Consider the following 16,247-nt stretch of genomic DNA (forward strand, 5'->3'; position numbering starts at 1 on the left):
ACTAAGTTATCTGTCTAAAAAAATTTTAATAAATCTGACAACAGATTTATTTTCGGGATGCTTTTCTTAAGTAATCAGCATTTTACCAGTCTCCTGTACGGATCGGGTGTAGCAGTTTGTAGCAAACTCAACATATTTTCGATATTATGTAGAATACACAACCGATCAACAAATATTAAAAATCCAGGATATTTTGTGCCGCTTTTTATATTTCAAGGGCCATCGAAATGAAATAAAGTAAGACCAAATTAAAATAAGACCAAACACGACATAATTTGCATTATATTTACTTATTTATTTAAAGCCTAATGCAAATATATAAAGTAACTATAATTCAAATTACGTCGTGTTTGATCTTGTTTTAATCGAAAAATTTCATCAATACGCTAGTGGAAGTTTCATTCAAAAGAAAAATCAGTCATTATAAAGCAACGAAGCGTAACTGCAGATTAAGTACACAAAAAAAAGAAGGTTTATACCAAGCTTAACATTTTCTATTGTATTATGGTAATCATTATATTATAATTTTGTTTCCTTGTTGTATTATAGGAAAGTAAAATATGCAATATCGTGTAAGCGTGGACCAGGTGCAACAGTTGCAAGAAACCTGATATGTATATAACAAATTAAATGAGGAATCAAATTGTATCTAATCCATCTTTCATTGTAATGACCATTCAGAGAATAAAATTATAATAGTTGTAAGGAATAAGAAATAAAACTGACAAACCGTTAAAGATTGAAATTTCTTTATATCCTTACAATTTAACCTAACCAATTTTCCTCGTATGTCTTCGAATTTACGTATTGTAATAGTTAGAATAACAGTAATATCTAATTGAAGAAATTACTTCTGTATCACGTACTTTTATCATATGTACGTACATACATATGTATATATATAAAACTTAAATATTAAAAAAAATATCAAAGAAAGATGCAGTTCAACTCCTTTTTTTAACTGCTTTCCAAGTTAATGTATTTCATAGTATTAATGTATCAAAAATGTATTTTTATGTATTAGAAAAACGTTAATGTATTAAGAATCAGAACTGAAACCGTAAATTCGGGATTCGAACTGATTCTCCTGGTTTCTTAATTCAGCCATATTGCCATGCACGAAATTATGTTATTTTGTCGATTCGTCGATGCTGCTGCCTCGTGCTTTAGCGGCTTGAGCATCGAGCCGATAACGTAGAAATGACGAGAGCAGCCGAACTCTGCCAAACCCGCAGAGAGCTCACACGGACACGTGGGACAACGCGCTTGTGTTAGATGAAACAACTGCGGTAGGGGAGTCACTGGGACGTCGTGGGACGTCGTGGAGAGGGTAAAGATTTGTCCCACGTCCCACGGTTCTGGCATCACTGCTGATCACTGCCACACTGCACTTCAGTGAAGTATACTTATGGAGTGTGATAACGTGATAAGCGGTGATGATAATAATCGCTTAAATACTAATAAGCAGGTTATATGATGAATTAAATTGATATATATTATATTTTAACTTTAAAGTGTAGTTTATTTAATAATTACAAAAAAATACAGTTTCTGACTTAATAAAATAAACTTTATAAACAATAGTTATATTTATATTTGTAAGTACATATATACATATATTCATACAGCTATGAGGATATAATTAAACAAAAATACTTGTTGATAATTTTTTAATATAAAGTGAGGTAAGATTAATCCAATGTATTACTGTGGTATAATTTTTTATAAAATCAACAAAGTACTTCATAGAAACTTAATTTACTGAATAAAATGATATCACAAATATTTTTATATTCATACTAAATGATTATTTCAACATAAAAAGGTGATATACAATACAGATCATTTGTTTTTGATTTTATTAGTTTCAAAAAATGGCAAATAGCGTAAAACCAGCATTATTTTTTGAAATATTTCATGAATGTCAAACAACAAAAGCTAGAACTGGAAAAATAACTCTCATTCATCATTGCGTGGATACACCTGTATTTATGCCTGTAGGAACCCAAGTAAGTTACATTATTCAAAATTTATTTAGTATCTTTTAAAGTTCAATATTAATATTATTATAGGGCACATTGAAAGGTTTATTACCTCAGCAACTAGAACAACTGAATTGTCAAATTATTCTTGGAAATACGTATCACTTAGGAACAAGACCTGTAGGTTATTATTAAAATTATTTTTATTTAATTTATAGTAAAAATTATATATAATTATTAGAATCGAGTAATTTTTATTATGGAAATTAATTAATTTAAATTACTTCAACAAGTTAACTAAATTAATAAAAAAGTAATTATTTTGTAGGGTCTTAATGTTATGCGAAAAGCTGGAGGATTACATAATTTCATGAATTGGAAAAGAGCTTTACTGACTGATTCAGGTGGTTTTCAAATGGTATCATTATTAGAGCTAGCGGAAATTACAGAAGAAGGTGTTAAATTTAAATCACCATATAATGGTATCCAAGATTTCAGAAAAATGTATATTTCATTAGAAACAACCATTGATGTAACTAGGTAACAGCCAGAGTAGATCTACCTTCTTCCCCCTAGAAATGTGTACATTTTATAGTCATAAAATTCAAGAATTCAAAAATTTTAGAGTCACAATGTTTCAAATTGTTGAATTTCAAATTTTTAAAAAAGTATATACTAACATTTTAAGATTCTAAACGTACAGTAAGGTTCTTATTACGTGAAATTGTGAATAAAAAGAAGTAAACAATATTGAAAATAAGTTTAAATTAGACAATATTAAACAGTTGATACTGTTAATAAAGATAAGGGACCTAGCCCAGATTAAAATCCTAGTTACACTAATGGAAATAATAGAAAAAGATCAATGATTTTTATGCTATCTTTTAGAATCGGATTGTATGTTGACCCCTGAGCACTCGATACAAATACAAAATATAATAGGTGCAGATATAATTATGCAACTTGATGATGTAGTTAAGAGTACATTAAAAGGGCCCAGAGTAGAAGAAGCAATGCATAGGTACTTATGTGTTGTGTTTCTTGCATAACCCTATTAGCTGTCTTATTAATTCATTTTTTAATATCTGGTATTTAATTTTAGAACAAGTAGATGGTTAGACAGATGTTTAACGGCTCACAAAAGGGCAAACGATCAAAGTATATTTCCTATTGTACAAGGAGGTCTTGATGCCAAACTTAGATCTGACAGTGCAAATCAATTGATTAAGCGTAAAGTAAATGGTTATGCTGTGGGTGGCTTAAGGTAATGATTCATACGATATTCTGTGCAAAAAAAAGGAAAAGAAATTATTTTATTATTGATTGTTCCTAGTGGCGGAGAAAGTAAAGATGAGTTTTGGAAAATGGTACACCTTACTACAAATATACTTCCAAAAAATAAACCACGTTATTTAATGGGTGTTGGATTTGCCATTGATTTAATTATTTGTTCTGCTTTGGGAATAGATATGTTTGATTGCGTGTTTCCTACAAGAACTGCAGTAATTATAAAATTCAAATTCAATCTATACAAATTCTCATAGAGTTTCATAAATAAATCATTTATTGTGTATATATTTTTTCAGAGATTTGGCTGTGCATTGGTGCAAACAGGACAATTGAACCTAAAACAAATTCAATATTGTAAAGATACAAGACCGATAGATGAATCGTGTGACTGTAATACATGTAAAACATATACACGAGCCTATCTTCATCATATTGTGACAGTAGAAACTGCTGCATGCCATTTATTGTCTGTTCATAATATTGCATTTCAAATGAAGTTAATGCAAAATATTAGACAAAGTATCAACGAACAAAGATTTCCAGAATTTATACAAGAGTATATGTTAAATATATATCCAGACAAAAAATATCCTTCGTGGATAATTGATGTCCTTAAAGCTGTTAACGTTAATCTGTTATGACAAGTGTAAGTGTTTAGTCAAGTAATCGTTAAAAATTTAATAGTTATACCTTATAGAAGTGATTCTTTACATCATATTAGCTGTAAATACAGATTAGCAATGTCCAATGAAACTCCAGCATTACATTACTTTTAATTAACTTTATGATTAGGTTTCTTAGTAATGCCCATGCAACATGAAGTAGAGAAGTATTGGTCACTATCTTTTCAAAATCTTGTATATACAAACGAGGGAAGGTAATGACAGAAGAATTCCTGAAATAAACCTACCTCAAAAAGTGGCCAAGCTCAGTTCCAAGCAATAACCACTTCACAAGTACATATTGTATATTTCTTATTTTGTTGTACATGTATTTTACAGAATTAAATTATACACATTTGTATATATTTTAATGCTTAATGATAAAACACTAATGATTAGTATAAAATAAATATTTATACCTTATACTATGTACATTGACATAACTAAGTAGACAGGGGCCAGGATGAGACTAGGTCCTCTCACCATTCTAAAATTCTAAAAATCTAAGGTTCTGAAATTCTAAAATTTTCTTGTAAAATTGTAACTTAATAAAAATAAATGTTTTGGACGAAATGCAATAAGTGAAGCAACTGAAAACAAGATACACGATATTGTTCTTGTTAACTAAAATTATGAACAAAATAATTGAACCATTAAACTGGTTAAAACTGTTTTTTTTTTCTTTTTGATAGGAAATTGTCGGTACACAGTATTGATCCGTAATAAGCAACAGTTTTCCGGCTCGAAATAAGGAAATCTCTATCCCCACCTTTTCGTTTAATGTCGCCCGCAAAGTGAGAGTTCCGTGAAAGCGAGAAGCCGATGTTTTGGGTAATAAATTGTCACGCTCGACTGAGCAGTGACATCGGTTAGTAGAAGGATGGAATATATACAGGGTGTCCCAGAACTGGGGTAGGAACGGAAGAGGGATGATTGGTGAGGTCATTCTAAACAACTTTTTCCTTTGCCAAAATGTTGGTTAAGGCTTCGTTTTCGAGTTATTATCGAAAAACACTGGCCAATCAGAGCGCGCCGTTAGCGCGGGCCGAACCACGAGAGTGTTGGGTATGTTCCGCGCGGTCGTGATCAAGTGCATCGGCACCACGTCGGTGTAATAGAATTCGTTGTTCATGAGTAATCAATAATTCGATACAATTATTCTTTTCTTTTTTTTATTCATTATCCGATGCAACTTCTACTCAACGAATCCCATCATACCGACATAGTGCCGAGGCACTTGATCACGACCGCGCGGAACATACCCAACACTCTCGTGGTTCGGCCCGCTCTGATTGGCCAGTGTTTTTCGTTAATAACTCGAAAACGAAGCCTTAACCAACATTTTGGCAAAGGAAAAAGTTGTTTAGAATGACCTCACCAATCATCCCTCTTCCGTTCCTACCCCAGTTCTGGGACACCCTGTATAATGTTTTCTCAGTCTAGCAGATTTGCCTTGAAATAAGCGAAATAGTGCGAGAATGAGAGGGCATGCTATATTCTATCCTTGTTCAATACATAACATCCTTGCTCGGCCGATCACTTTATGATTTGCCGCTACCTCGGATCTCTCACTCGTTTCTCGTGTTCTCTATCGTCCCGTTTCGAGAACAAAGTCGAGCCGAATAGCCTACCTGATCCGTAATAAGCAACAGGCCAGACCCGAGCGTGTTGCTTATTACGAGGCAATCCTGTATTTCATTTTATTTTAATAATAATATTCTTTATTGATACTGCGGGAGGTTTTTTATTAAATGATTTTACACTTACTTTTTCTAATCTGGGCTTCGAGGGTTTCAAATCATTCAAAAATATAAATTTCAAATTTTCGAAACTTTCTTGGATTTCGATGTTTCGAGTAACCCATCTCTAAAATCAGGTTCGGATTAAATAATATTAAACACTTGACACTGTTAGAAACGCTAAGGGATTTGCCCCCCCCAACAAAAAAGTTCTAGCAACGTCAATAACTATGTATGCATTTTACTTGTTTAAAAAAAGTTTAAAATTAACAACAGTATTAACATCATTAAATAATGTTGTAGGGAATCACTAAATTTGATTGTTTCTCAAGCAGGTAAGTGTATCTCGAAATTTCACAATTGTTGTAAAATACAATATCTTAGAAATATTTTTTGATAGCCTGAATTTAATTTGAACAAAATTGATGAAATTACAAGAGTTGAAAATATGTTTCTCAAAATCTAGTACAAAGCATATTCTAAGAGAATGTTAGAGAATACACCATTTTATTCAAAAGAAGAAATGAAATAACTTGTAATAAAAAAAGAAAGAAAGTCAGTAATATCTCAAATTTATCTCATTCAATACTACTGACATCATATTAATATATTCACATATTTCAGTGATATTATATTTGATTTTGTAATTGTCTGCTATAAATTATGAAAAACTAAACTTTTAAATTGCAAGATTTGTCTGTTTCAGAAACACTTTTCTGTTGTTTCAAACTATGATAAACATCAGTAATTTCATCACATAAAATCATCCGAGTCATATCCACTGTTCTCTGCATTTGATGTCATATTACAGGTACTGAATAAGGAATTGTAACTCCTAAAAAAGTACAAAATAATACTACTCTTAAGAATACTTTTTGATAATAAAATAAATGTTTACTTGCCTCATTTCTGCCTCTTCCTTTCGTCGTTTTTCTTCAGCTTTTTCCTTTTCCTTTTGTTCCCTTAAAAGTTTCTTTTTATCTTCTCGTTCAATTTGGTCTCGTTTTTCTCTTTCTGCTCTAAAATTCACTTCTTCTATACGCTTAGTTTTATTCAATCGATTAACAATAGTATTTATTCGTTTTGCAACATGAATCTTACGAACATCTTTATCTTTGTGAAAACCAACTTGACCTACTTCCATACCCTGAGTTTTTTTTAAATTAGACCACATTGTATATACCACATCAACATCATTCATTTTATTTCCTTCAATACTGTTTGCTTTTACTAATTGTGCAGCATCTTCTAAAATTGCACTTGGTATGTCATCTATTGTTTGTCCCTATAAATACATCTATGTGTGAATACTAATATATGTGTAATAATACATATATTTATAATGAAAAATGTTTACAAAATTGAGACGCAAATATACGTGTGCTGATGAGTATTTATCCACATGAAACCAAATATCCTCTGGCCAACCCCATTTTATAAGGTCTTCATCTATAAAATCGCATACTTTAAAACCTATGAATTACGGGTGTTTTTAAACATTATGATAAATTTTCATATTTTTAACTTACTTTCATATTTATCAACTCCCATAAATAATGTTACTGGTGGTTGAATAACTGTAATTCAAAATTATGAACATTATTCTAACCTTATTAAATGCTATTATTTTTATTATCACCATACAAGAGTTACAATTGATATATACAATAAATATAAAGCGAACAATAAATAAGAATACCTTCGCTTGTAAAATAATAAACCATTCTTAGAAAACACGATTTAATTTCAATACTTCTTGCACTATTATATCTTAAATGTTAAACCGACACCACGATAAACGTTATAATACAAATTGCTTTTTTCAACTAAGTAATATGCTTTCCGTTTTAAAGTAACAAGCAATATTCAGATTTTTATATACATATATATATATGTGCGTGTATACATTTACATACGTAAGAGCTAATAATGATATTTTTTAACAGTTATAAAAAAAATTAAAGTACGACGACTTTGCATTTTATATATATATATGTATTTTGAATAATTCTATATCATATCATATTATATATCTACTATAACAATAAAAGCCATATTTTATAAAGTATCAACAAAATTTATTAGATATATAATAATTTTATTAACATAATTAATAAAAAACTATATTATTATAAATATTTCTAGAACTTTTTATTATAAATTTATAATAAGACAATTTCATTTTTTGTGATAATAATATTAGTTATTTATATACTGATTTATATGAATTGCATGTTTTTCAGCATGATATGTTTTAATGATTTGATTAAGTATAGGTGACACTTCAGGATCGCTCAACCACATATTTATAGAAACTGGGGTTTCTAGTATAGATAAATACACTAAAAATCAAATTTATATTAAATATTACATTTTTGCTATAATTTTTATACAATTAATAAAAGTAATTAATTTTACCAAGCAACATTTTAGGATTGGTAAGACTTAGTTGAATATGCGAGTTGCTCATAATCGCTTTGAAAATTGGATTCTCAGAGTCAAATCCTTCATTTAAATCTTGTAAACTATGTCTTCGTTCTCCGAGCAACCATTCACACTGAAAATAATAATAGATTCTGAATTTAAAATACAACTACTGAATTAAAATCATGGCACTTACAGCATTAATTTGATTGTTTCCAGTAACTTTTAGTGCATTAATAATACCTTTTTCATCAAATCCCATTTCTAGAAGTGATTGCACTGTTTTAGAATTAGGTTTGAAATCCATCTTTTTATAAAAATGAAAACTTTCTAGTAGAAGATCTACTATATTAATCAAATTTTCTTGTTTCTGCAACCCTTGATTTTCTATGTGATTAATATTTTATATAAATGTAATTATAAAATACAATTAATAAAAATTCATGATTATGAAATTACAAATAAAAATTTCCTAATATTAATGCCTTGAAAAGATTTTAAATACTAAATATCATTTCTAAAATAATTCAGTATTAAATTTTCAAATAGTTGATAGAATTTTTCATATTATCAAAAAATCATTGTTTTTTTGATTGTCTTACAAATGTGTTTATAACTTTTACAACTTCTAAGTAATTACCTCCTTTAAATAGTTCAATACACATTTCCTTCAAAGATCTTCTTTTCGTATTATCAGATAAACTGGAACCTGCTACAACATTATCATTATCTCTTTCAGTTAAAATGCCTAAATCATTATCATCACTATTATCATTATCATCATCTGAATCGTCTTGATGTTCTATTAACCACTCCAATGCTTCTGATATATTTGATCTAAAATAAAATTAAAGTTTTTCTATAAAACGTTGTTTTTAAATTATTACCACTGAATAATATTATGTACTTTCGTAAACAAAGAGCTTTTATGACTCTTTGATGAGAGTAACCCATTTCCATTAGAACTTTTACAATATTTGGATCAATAGTAGGTTTACATTTTATTTCTAATTTTTCTTTTAAAATTTCACAGAACTTGTTTACTTTTGAACTATACGTTAAAATTTTCGCTGATGCTTTTACAAGAGTTATTAAAATTTTCCGTATTTCATTCTGAAACTACAATATTTCTGCAATACAAATTCTCTTTATATGAAAAGAATAATATAAATATATGTATATAAATATATTTACATCTACAGAACAATAAATAGATGAAACATGATGATGTGGATTAAATATAGGTAGATCATTTGTTGCTTGTAATATTACTTCTTCGCTTGGACCTTTTAAGGTATCTTCAGATAAATTTTCTTTTGATACAGGACGAATTTTTGTTAATATTAATTCATCTACAATGAATAAAATTCCTTTTATTTTTATATATAAAATGTTTAGTTGATTATAGTTTTACCATGTTCATTGATTTCTTCATCATTCACGCTACATCTATCTGTAAGTTGTTTAAACTTGGATAAATGAATTAAACGGAACTGAGACGATGTTTTTGCTGTATCATGACCATAAAAATGCTTTATTACATTTATTTTAATTTTTTCTATTGTGAAATCTGAATTTACAGCCACATCTGTAACATTTCCTTCAAGACTATATAAATAAATTATAATCGACTATTAACAACTTAAAAAATTTATTTTTAATATTTGAGATATACCTTATAACATTAACCGAGAAATTTTTTGGTGGCATAGGTATTGCCAAAAGCATTCTGTTGTAACTTTTAGAATTGTCTGCTTTAATATTCAAATTTGTCCTTTAGCTATTCTTGTTACAATTTTTAGTTGAGTGTTTGATATATTACATTGATGATTTTATAAGACAAATATTATATTTGTTTACATAATACACCAAAATTTTGTTTGAAAATGTATTTCAATCACACATATTTTGAAACATCAGTTTTCTTAATAACTGAGGTTAATACATATGTTTTTTCATTTTACGCATGTCAGATCTTGTTCACGAATCATTTTACCACAGGCCCTCCAAGCTCCACTCTTGTGAATTTGATGCAAATTTTAACTCACCCCCGGACTTCCAGGCGGCGCTGATGTCGCTTCTCTACATGCATAGCTTGTATCACTGATTTTAACATACACAACTAAAGATATCGTGACGTCATGTTCCCGCGAAATTTGTCGCCGCTTTTTCAATTGTTTCAAAATTTAAAGAGACAAAAGAATTATGGCGCACATGGTTGCACATGGTGACAGCGTGGGTGACTGAATTTCCAGGTTCGTGAATTCCATTATTATAATAATTACTATTATTATTATTTAAAAAGATATTTTTAAAAATTTTTTCTAGGTTTTTAGGTTTTTAATAACTTCTACTGATGAGATGCAGCAGAAGAAGATAGAAATTAAGTAAGTACAGAATTGTTTAAAATTGTTACTGAAAACAGTAACTGTTTACATTGGTGTTTTAGTAATATATGTATTTAATTTTAATTATTAAAATGTATCTTTAAAGGATGTTCTCCTTCACTCAAGAGAAAAAGGATAAGAAGAGGATGGAGCAGTGGGTGGAAGTACGTGGTAACCCAAAGTCAGTGCTTCCACTTGAAAACTGAATTTCTGGATGATCTGTAACAGCTATTTTGAAGAAAAATACTTCGTGAGAAAAAGATTAACAACATCAGCAGTTCCCGCACTGAACTTACTCCCTTTCATTATTTTTATTTTTCAAAGTTTTGAATAGGTAAGACTATGCACATGTATATAGGGAGCATATGCTTGTGTGCGTATCTCACTGATATCATTTCTATGTGTTTGTAGCGATACCAGCGCCGCCTGGAAGTCCGGGGGTGAACTAATTTTAGTTACAGCATTAAATACGGGAGTTTGGAGGGCCTGTTTTACCACGCCCAGACCCTCCAAGCTAGGGATGGGCAATATGTTTCGATTAATTAAATATCGATAGTTTTTTTCCTAATAATCGATTATTTTTGTCAATGTTTCTGTAAATCAATTAATCGATTATCGATACTTTTTTACATAACATCGAAATTTTTTTCTCTGTGAGAAAACTGAACAGCATGATAACGAGACGCGCATTAAGTACATATGTATATACATACATACATACATTTCCCCTTTCAAGTATGATAAGGGTGGCGTTCTTTAGGGACTCTCCGTCCCTTCCCTTCCTGCTCAACGAACACTGACGACCACGCGCTTCAGTGGTTGGCAAGTCTGCCAATCCCCTAGCGCCTTTATGTATGTGAAGCCTCGTACTGACCTGAGCATTCGTGTGCCGAAAACGTTCGTTTGGGCAAAAATGCTCATGTGAGTACGGTCCGTTAATGTGTTCGCGAAGGCCCAGAGCACGAATGAATGCTTTTCGACGGCTGTAGCGTTGTACTCACTAGAGCATTCGTGCGCCGAAAACGGCCCATTATGTGTTCGCGAAGGCCCTGGGCACAAACGAACGCTTTCCGACGGCTGTCGGTCCATCAAAGGATATTCGTGCGAACAATTTTACTGTGCCGGTTACAAATTTCCAAGTACCGTTAGTTGACCGCTGTGGAATTTACCTTTCGGAAAAACTCAGTTTATGATATGGCCTGATGAACCGTCATAAACTGATTTTTGAAATCCGACATGTGCAATTGTTGATATTAATTGTTTGGACACTTTAAACAAATATTGAAGACTCGTATATGAATCTCCCGTTGCTAAAAAACGTAGCGTTATCGCTAAGCGTTCTTTCACCGTCACAGCTTTTCTAAATCTGGTGTCGTTTTTTTGTATTTTGGGGCCAATAGCATTTATTAAAAATTCAAAATCTTCTGACGACATCCGCACAAAATTTTTAAAATGTCCACTAGCTTTTACCTGTAAATCTCTAATTAGATTTTCATCACTAGAGGTTGCTCTATTTTTATATATTTGACTAATCCACCATCGTTTATCTTTTTCTTTTAATTATTGTATTCATAACAATATACGCTGCACTGGCGATCGTGACATCTGTTCCTGACGATATTCTGACTTCGACTGGTTTACGGTAGAAAGAACCCAAATAGAAAGGTTTACGGTACCCCACGTAGAAAGGTTTGCGCGAATAGCCGGAGAAATTTCAGTTTGGGCAAAATGCACAAGTCAGTACGAGGCTTAAGGGGGTAGACACGGCACGTGACCTCGCCGATTTGGGACGTCGGTATTACAGCAGTTTTTTCGTTGGGCCTGGTGGAGCCACTTGCCTGGTCTGGTATGAACTTGAAAGGTTTAATTCTCAGCTAGCGTGCGCGCAACACGATCTAGGAAGGCAACAGCGCCTCAAGTATTTTTACAAACACATTCAAACGTTCATCTCGCCAGAGGCATCGCAACGATACGCCTGAAGAACGAAAGCGAAACATTGGCGCGTGTTTAGAGTGAGATGTACGGTGATCGTGCTATCCTTCTTTCAACCCAAATGATAGAATTGTCCCGCTCCGATAAATTCTGACTGACTGAACGCGTGGATTTTATATAGCGCACCGTAGCACCCCTCGCTGCTGAAAAATATATGCCTACTCTGAAGAACCGAAGGAACGTGCAATCTGAGAAATTTGTTAGAAAAAGTTATTAACTCTTTAAATAAATGTTTTTTAATTAATAAAAGTATACAGGATACGTCATGCAATTGGGACGGGTTATATCTTGAATTTGGTAAGAGATAGGAAAAAGCTGTTTATGTAAAGGTTCAATGGTATGATAATGTCTATTTTTCTGTGATTTCATTTTCTTCGTGAATGCAACGATGCACTCAAAAGATACAAATCTACTTTTTATTTAAATGGTATTGCATTTTTTTTTTACTTGTGTCAACTCCTTGAAACATTCTGCATAAAAAAGTACTATGGTACTATCAGAACTAATAAATGGAGGGTCCTCGCGTCTATACAGTAAAAGTTGACTACATATATGCAACAAAGATTGGAACCCAGACGTTGCATATATCCAGCCGAGGTGGCGAATCTCGGATTACATGCGATGGCCAGCCAAGCGTGAACGTAGAAAGGGACAGACAGTGGAGGAGAGAGAGGGAGGTCCAATGATCAAAGGAAAGAGCCGAAACGTATCGGTGTGACTAATACTGTTTCAATTATAAAACTTTTTTATTTTTGACTTTTTTTTACTGAAACTTTTACTAGCGCATTGGTGAAATTTTTCTGATTAAAATGATACCAAACACGATATAGTTTGAATGGGGCGAGGTTTGTTATGGGGTGCTGTGAAAAATCCAGGCGGGCGGCAGTCAAAACCTGGCGAAAAGGGACAATCTCAACATTCAGAATGAGAGAAGGACAGCATGACTGTAGTGCGTCTCACTCAGCGTTCGGGCGTTGTTGCCTTTTTCGCTTGCATTCGCAGCACAGTTCGAGTGACGTAATCAGGCTGACGCTTGATTCTGGCTACGATTCCAGATCGGCAGCGTTTCTACTTAGACGCCACCTTATAACTACTAGCTGAACTAAATTTGTCACGTGACTTGCTCTGTAGTATCCAGATAATGGCGGAACTCGTCTTTGGGAATGCTTTTACGGGAATCGGTTATTCGTCCTGAGCTGAATAAGGGCTCATTCGAAAGAGGAAGGTTCAATGCAGGGCGGTCAACTCACCGTTTGAGTCACAAAACTCTTTTAGTGGCCTAAAAGTGCTTCGATTCCGGAACTGTATTTTGTCGATTTTTTCTTGTACTTTGGACACTGATATTATTAAATATGGACTCAATCTCGTTAAACCATGAGTTGGCCGCCCTGCATTGGACCTTCCTCTTTCGAATGTGCCCTCACCCAGCCCTATGTGTTCTCATATAAGGACAAATAACCGATTCTCGTAAACCCATTAATAGGCCCATTTTTGCCGGTAATGTCACCTCGCTGCATTACCCGTGTCTACCCCCTTAAACCATCATACCTACTGCATTCCCACAAAACATGGTACAGATCTTCCTCCGCTTCTCCGCAGTCGCAGGTAGAATCGTGTATAATATGTTTGCGTGCAAGCGACTCGCCTAGATTAAAATGGTTGGCCCTCAGCCTGCTTAGCAACGAGATCGTGTCTCTCTTTTGCTCCTTGAAGCGTCTGAACCATGGTCTCCTCGCATTTTCGTTGGAGTCATACTCAGTGAAGTATCTATGGCCCTTGAACGACGCCTCACCCCGGAGTTTGCTCGCAGCCGCACTCCACGCATTTTTAAGAGCATTGACTATAAGGTCCTCTACTGGGATCACCACCTCAGGCTTCGGTTCCCTCTCGGTCGCTCCCTTGGCCGTTTCGTCTGCTCTCTCGTTGCCTTGGATACCACGATGGGCGAGCACCCACACGAAGACCACCGGAACCGATTTAGTTGACACACCTCCATCACATGGTAAGTTCTTTTTTCTATAAATATCTTTTAATGTAGTTAAAATTCTCAACAACCACACATCGCGCTTTCGAGCCTTGACTTTATTTAAATTTTTATTTTATTTTCTTTATCCAGCACTTTCAGTACACTGGCCGAGTCGCTGTATACCATCAGTCTATCGGTACAATCGGACGAGTTATAATGATCGAGGGCACGCGATATCGCAATTGTCTCCGCGGTAAAAATCGTCGCTCTCGCATCGACGCTCACAGTTATTTCAGTTCAACCATTGTTAGTTTCTTTTCTCACCGCAGCTGCTCCAACCGCTATTGCACATGGCCTCTTCGAACCGTCTGTGTAGTACTCAGCAAATCGCTCGTCCACGCGGCCATACTTCAATCTGGCCTCTCAGGGGATGGAACCGGGCCGACCTCCAGAGGCTGCTATCGTTTCACCAATCCTCCACTCGACCGCAGGCTGCACCCCAATCAGCTGGTCATCGCCATCACGCTTGCTTCCACCAGCTACCGCCAACGCGTACACGTCCAAGCTCCTGCTAAGATCATCCAGTACATTAGGTATCGTACGAAGTGCGTGTGGTCCAGCGCAACCTTCTTCATAATGTATTTTTTTAGTAGGAAATCCGCTCGTATTCTAAGATCCATTACGCCTGACTCCACATGCATAACATTCGTGGGCGTAGATATGCGATAGCCTATCGCTATTCTGAGTCCGGCATTCTGGATCCTATTGAGTTTGCTCCAAATTTCGTTTCTTCCGTCAGTATATATAAAACTGGCGTACTCCATCACGGATCTGACCATAGTCTTATACAGCAAAATCATTGTAGACTGCGATACACCCCTATACAGAGTGTCACATAACGTATTTTCACCCTCTGAGGTGGTGGTAGGTGGGGTGATTCTGAACAACTTTTTCCTTTGCGGAAAAGTGGTTTGAAGCTTCCTTTTTGAATTATTAAGCAAAAACACTGACCAATCCGAGCGCGTATAGCGCGCGGGCTCATGGACGGCAGCGTCGGCTACGAAAGCGGGGCTTGACGTAGGTCGTGAACGAACGGCTCGGCACCCCATTGATATAGCACAATAAAAAAATTAAACTGGTAGAACATTTTTAGTCGTTGTTTAAAATGAATACGGAACCTAATCTCTTGTCGCCTATCATAATGTAAAAAATGAAATTCTAAGCATTCTAAACAACAAATGAAAATGATTGAAATGGAATAATTAATAAACGTTTGAATTGGAAGCCACGTTAATGATGAAAAATTTGAAAACAATATAAATGAAACTTTCGCATTCGTTCGTAAATTAACCTACTACGCTAAAAGCAGATAATTGTCACTGGGAATCGAGGAAACACGTTCGGTAGAACAGCAATTTTCATGATCGGGCCAGTGAACTCCCCTCATTTATTGCACTTAGGTGTGAATAATAGGCGAGGTGTTTGCTCATCGAATGTCCAGAATCGACACAGTGATCTAGTGGGAATTATTTGCTTTGAGCGTAGCAAGTTAATTTAGAAACGAATGGGTAAGTTTCATTTAAATTGTTTTCAAATTTTGCATCATTAGTGTAGCCTTTAATTCAAACGTTTATTAATTATACCACTTCAAACATTTTTATTTGTTGTTTAAAATCCTTAGAATTTCTTTTTTTACATTATGACAGGCAATAAGAGATTAGGTTCCATATACATTCTAAACAGCGACTAAAAATGTTCTATCAGTTCAGTTTTTTTATTGTGCTATGCCAACGGGGTGCCAAGCC

At 33.7% G+C, this 16,247-nt stretch overlaps 3 protein-coding genes across 8 annotated transcripts; 1 reads left to right on the top strand and 2 right to left on the bottom strand.

Moving 5' to 3' along the window:
- Positions 1-1,325: 1,325 nt before the first annotated feature.
- Tgt (tRNA-guanine transglycosylase) lies at positions 1,326-4,207 on the top strand. Of its 4 annotated transcripts, none has more exons than XM_034336405.2 (9): positions 1,327-1,468; positions 1,866-2,009; positions 2,073-2,162; positions 2,311-2,464; positions 2,871-3,003; positions 3,085-3,246; positions 3,316-3,484; positions 3,569-3,918; positions 4,065-4,207. In XM_034336405.2, the coding sequence occupies exons 1-8, from the start codon at positions 1,409-1,411 to the stop codon at positions 3,911-3,913; spliced, it is 1,257 nt and encodes a 418-aa protein (XP_034192296.1). In that variant the 5' UTR covers positions 1,327-1,408; the 3' UTR covers positions 3,914-3,918; positions 4,065-4,207. The 4 variants fall into 4 exon arrangements, with proteins under 4 accessions (XP_034192299.1, XP_034192296.1, XP_034192298.1 ...); XM_034336407.2 differs by having other exon boundaries at positions 1,369-1,685; XM_034336406.2 differs by having other exon boundaries at positions 1,369-1,598.
- A 22-nt stretch (positions 4,208-4,229) lies between these two features.
- Positions 4,230-7,588, bottom strand: LOC117609764 (coiled-coil domain-containing protein 25). 2 transcript variants are annotated; one of them, XM_034336427.2, is made up of 5 exons: positions 7,373-7,588; positions 7,203-7,250; positions 7,031-7,137; positions 6,576-6,958; positions 4,230-6,508 (listed from the first exon to the last, which is right to left on the bottom strand). In XM_034336427.2, exons 1-5 carry the CDS (start codon positions 7,395-7,397, stop codon positions 6,427-6,429), a joined length of 645 nt encoding a protein of 214 aa, XP_034192318.1. In that variant the 5' UTR covers positions 7,398-7,588; the 3' UTR covers positions 4,230-6,426. The 2 variants fall into 2 exon arrangements, with proteins under 2 accessions (XP_034192318.1, XP_034192321.1); XM_034336430.2 differs by having other exon boundaries at positions 7,031-7,122; positions 7,373-7,579.
- Positions 7,589-7,834: 246 nt separating this feature from the next.
- On the bottom strand, positions 7,835-10,110 carry Kpc2 (Kip1 ubiquitination-promoting complex subunit 2). Of its 2 annotated transcripts, none has more exons than XM_034336403.2 (8): positions 9,773-10,110; positions 9,512-9,705; positions 9,292-9,449; positions 9,005-9,210; positions 8,738-8,934; positions 8,294-8,484; positions 8,092-8,230; positions 7,835-8,015 (listed from the first exon to the last, which is right to left on the bottom strand). In XM_034336403.2, exons 1-8 carry the CDS (start codon positions 9,823-9,825, stop codon positions 7,873-7,875), a joined length of 1,281 nt encoding a protein of 426 aa, XP_034192294.1. In that variant the 5' UTR covers positions 9,826-10,110; the 3' UTR covers positions 7,835-7,872. The 2 variants fall into 2 exon arrangements, with proteins under 2 accessions (XP_034192294.1, XP_034192293.1); XM_034336402.2 differs by having other exon boundaries at positions 7,836-8,015; positions 9,005-9,216.
- Positions 10,111-16,247: the final 6,137 nt, after the last annotated feature.

The sequence above is a fragment of the Osmia lignaria genome, chromosome 7 (assembly GCF_051020975.1).
Source record: "Osmia lignaria lignaria isolate PbOS001 chromosome 7, iyOsmLign1, whole genome shotgun sequence".
NCBI classification, from domain to species: Eukaryota; Metazoa; Arthropoda; class Insecta; order Hymenoptera; family Megachilidae; genus Osmia; species Osmia lignaria.

What these genes read in the sequence shown, in the direction of transcription:
- Tgt (XM_034336405.2), top strand. Translation starts at nt 1,409, where the DNA reads ATGGAGTGTGATAACGTGATAAGCGGTGATGATAATAATCGCTTAAAT. An exon ending in GCTTAAATACTAATAAGCAG is followed by an intron (nt 1,469 to 1,865) that starts GTTATATGATGA and finishes TGATTTTATTAG; the next exon opens with TTTCAAAAAATGGCAAATAG. An exon ending in ATTTAAATCACCATATAATG is followed by an intron (nt 2,465 to 2,870) that starts GTATCCAAGATT and finishes GCTATCTTTTAG; the next exon opens with AATCGGATTGTATGTTGACC.
- LOC117609764 (XM_034336427.2), bottom strand. Translation starts at nt 7,397, where the DNA reads ATGGTTTATTATTTTACAAGCGAAG. An exon ending in GGGAGTTGATAAATATGAAA is followed by an intron (nt 7,138 to 7,202) that starts GTAAGTTAAAAA and finishes TAGGTTTTAAAG; the next exon opens with TATGCGATTTTATAGATGAA. An exon ending in AAGGAAGAGGCAGAAATGAG is followed by an intron (nt 6,509 to 6,575) that starts GCAAGTAAACAT and finishes GTACTTTTTTAG; the next exon opens with GAGTTACAATTCCTTATTCA.
- Kpc2 (XM_034336402.2), bottom strand. Translation starts at nt 9,825, where the DNA reads ATGCTTTTGGCAATACCTATGCCACCAAAAAATTTCTCGGTTAATGTT. An exon ending in TGAAGAAATCAATGAACATG is followed by an intron (nt 9,450 to 9,511) that starts GTAAAACTATAA and finishes TATTCATTGTAG; the next exon opens with ATGAATTAATATTAACAAAA. An exon ending in CAATCCTAAAATGTTGCTTG is followed by an intron (nt 8,016 to 8,091) that starts GTAAAATTAATT and finishes TTTGATTTTTAG; the next exon opens with TGTATTTATCTATACTAGAA.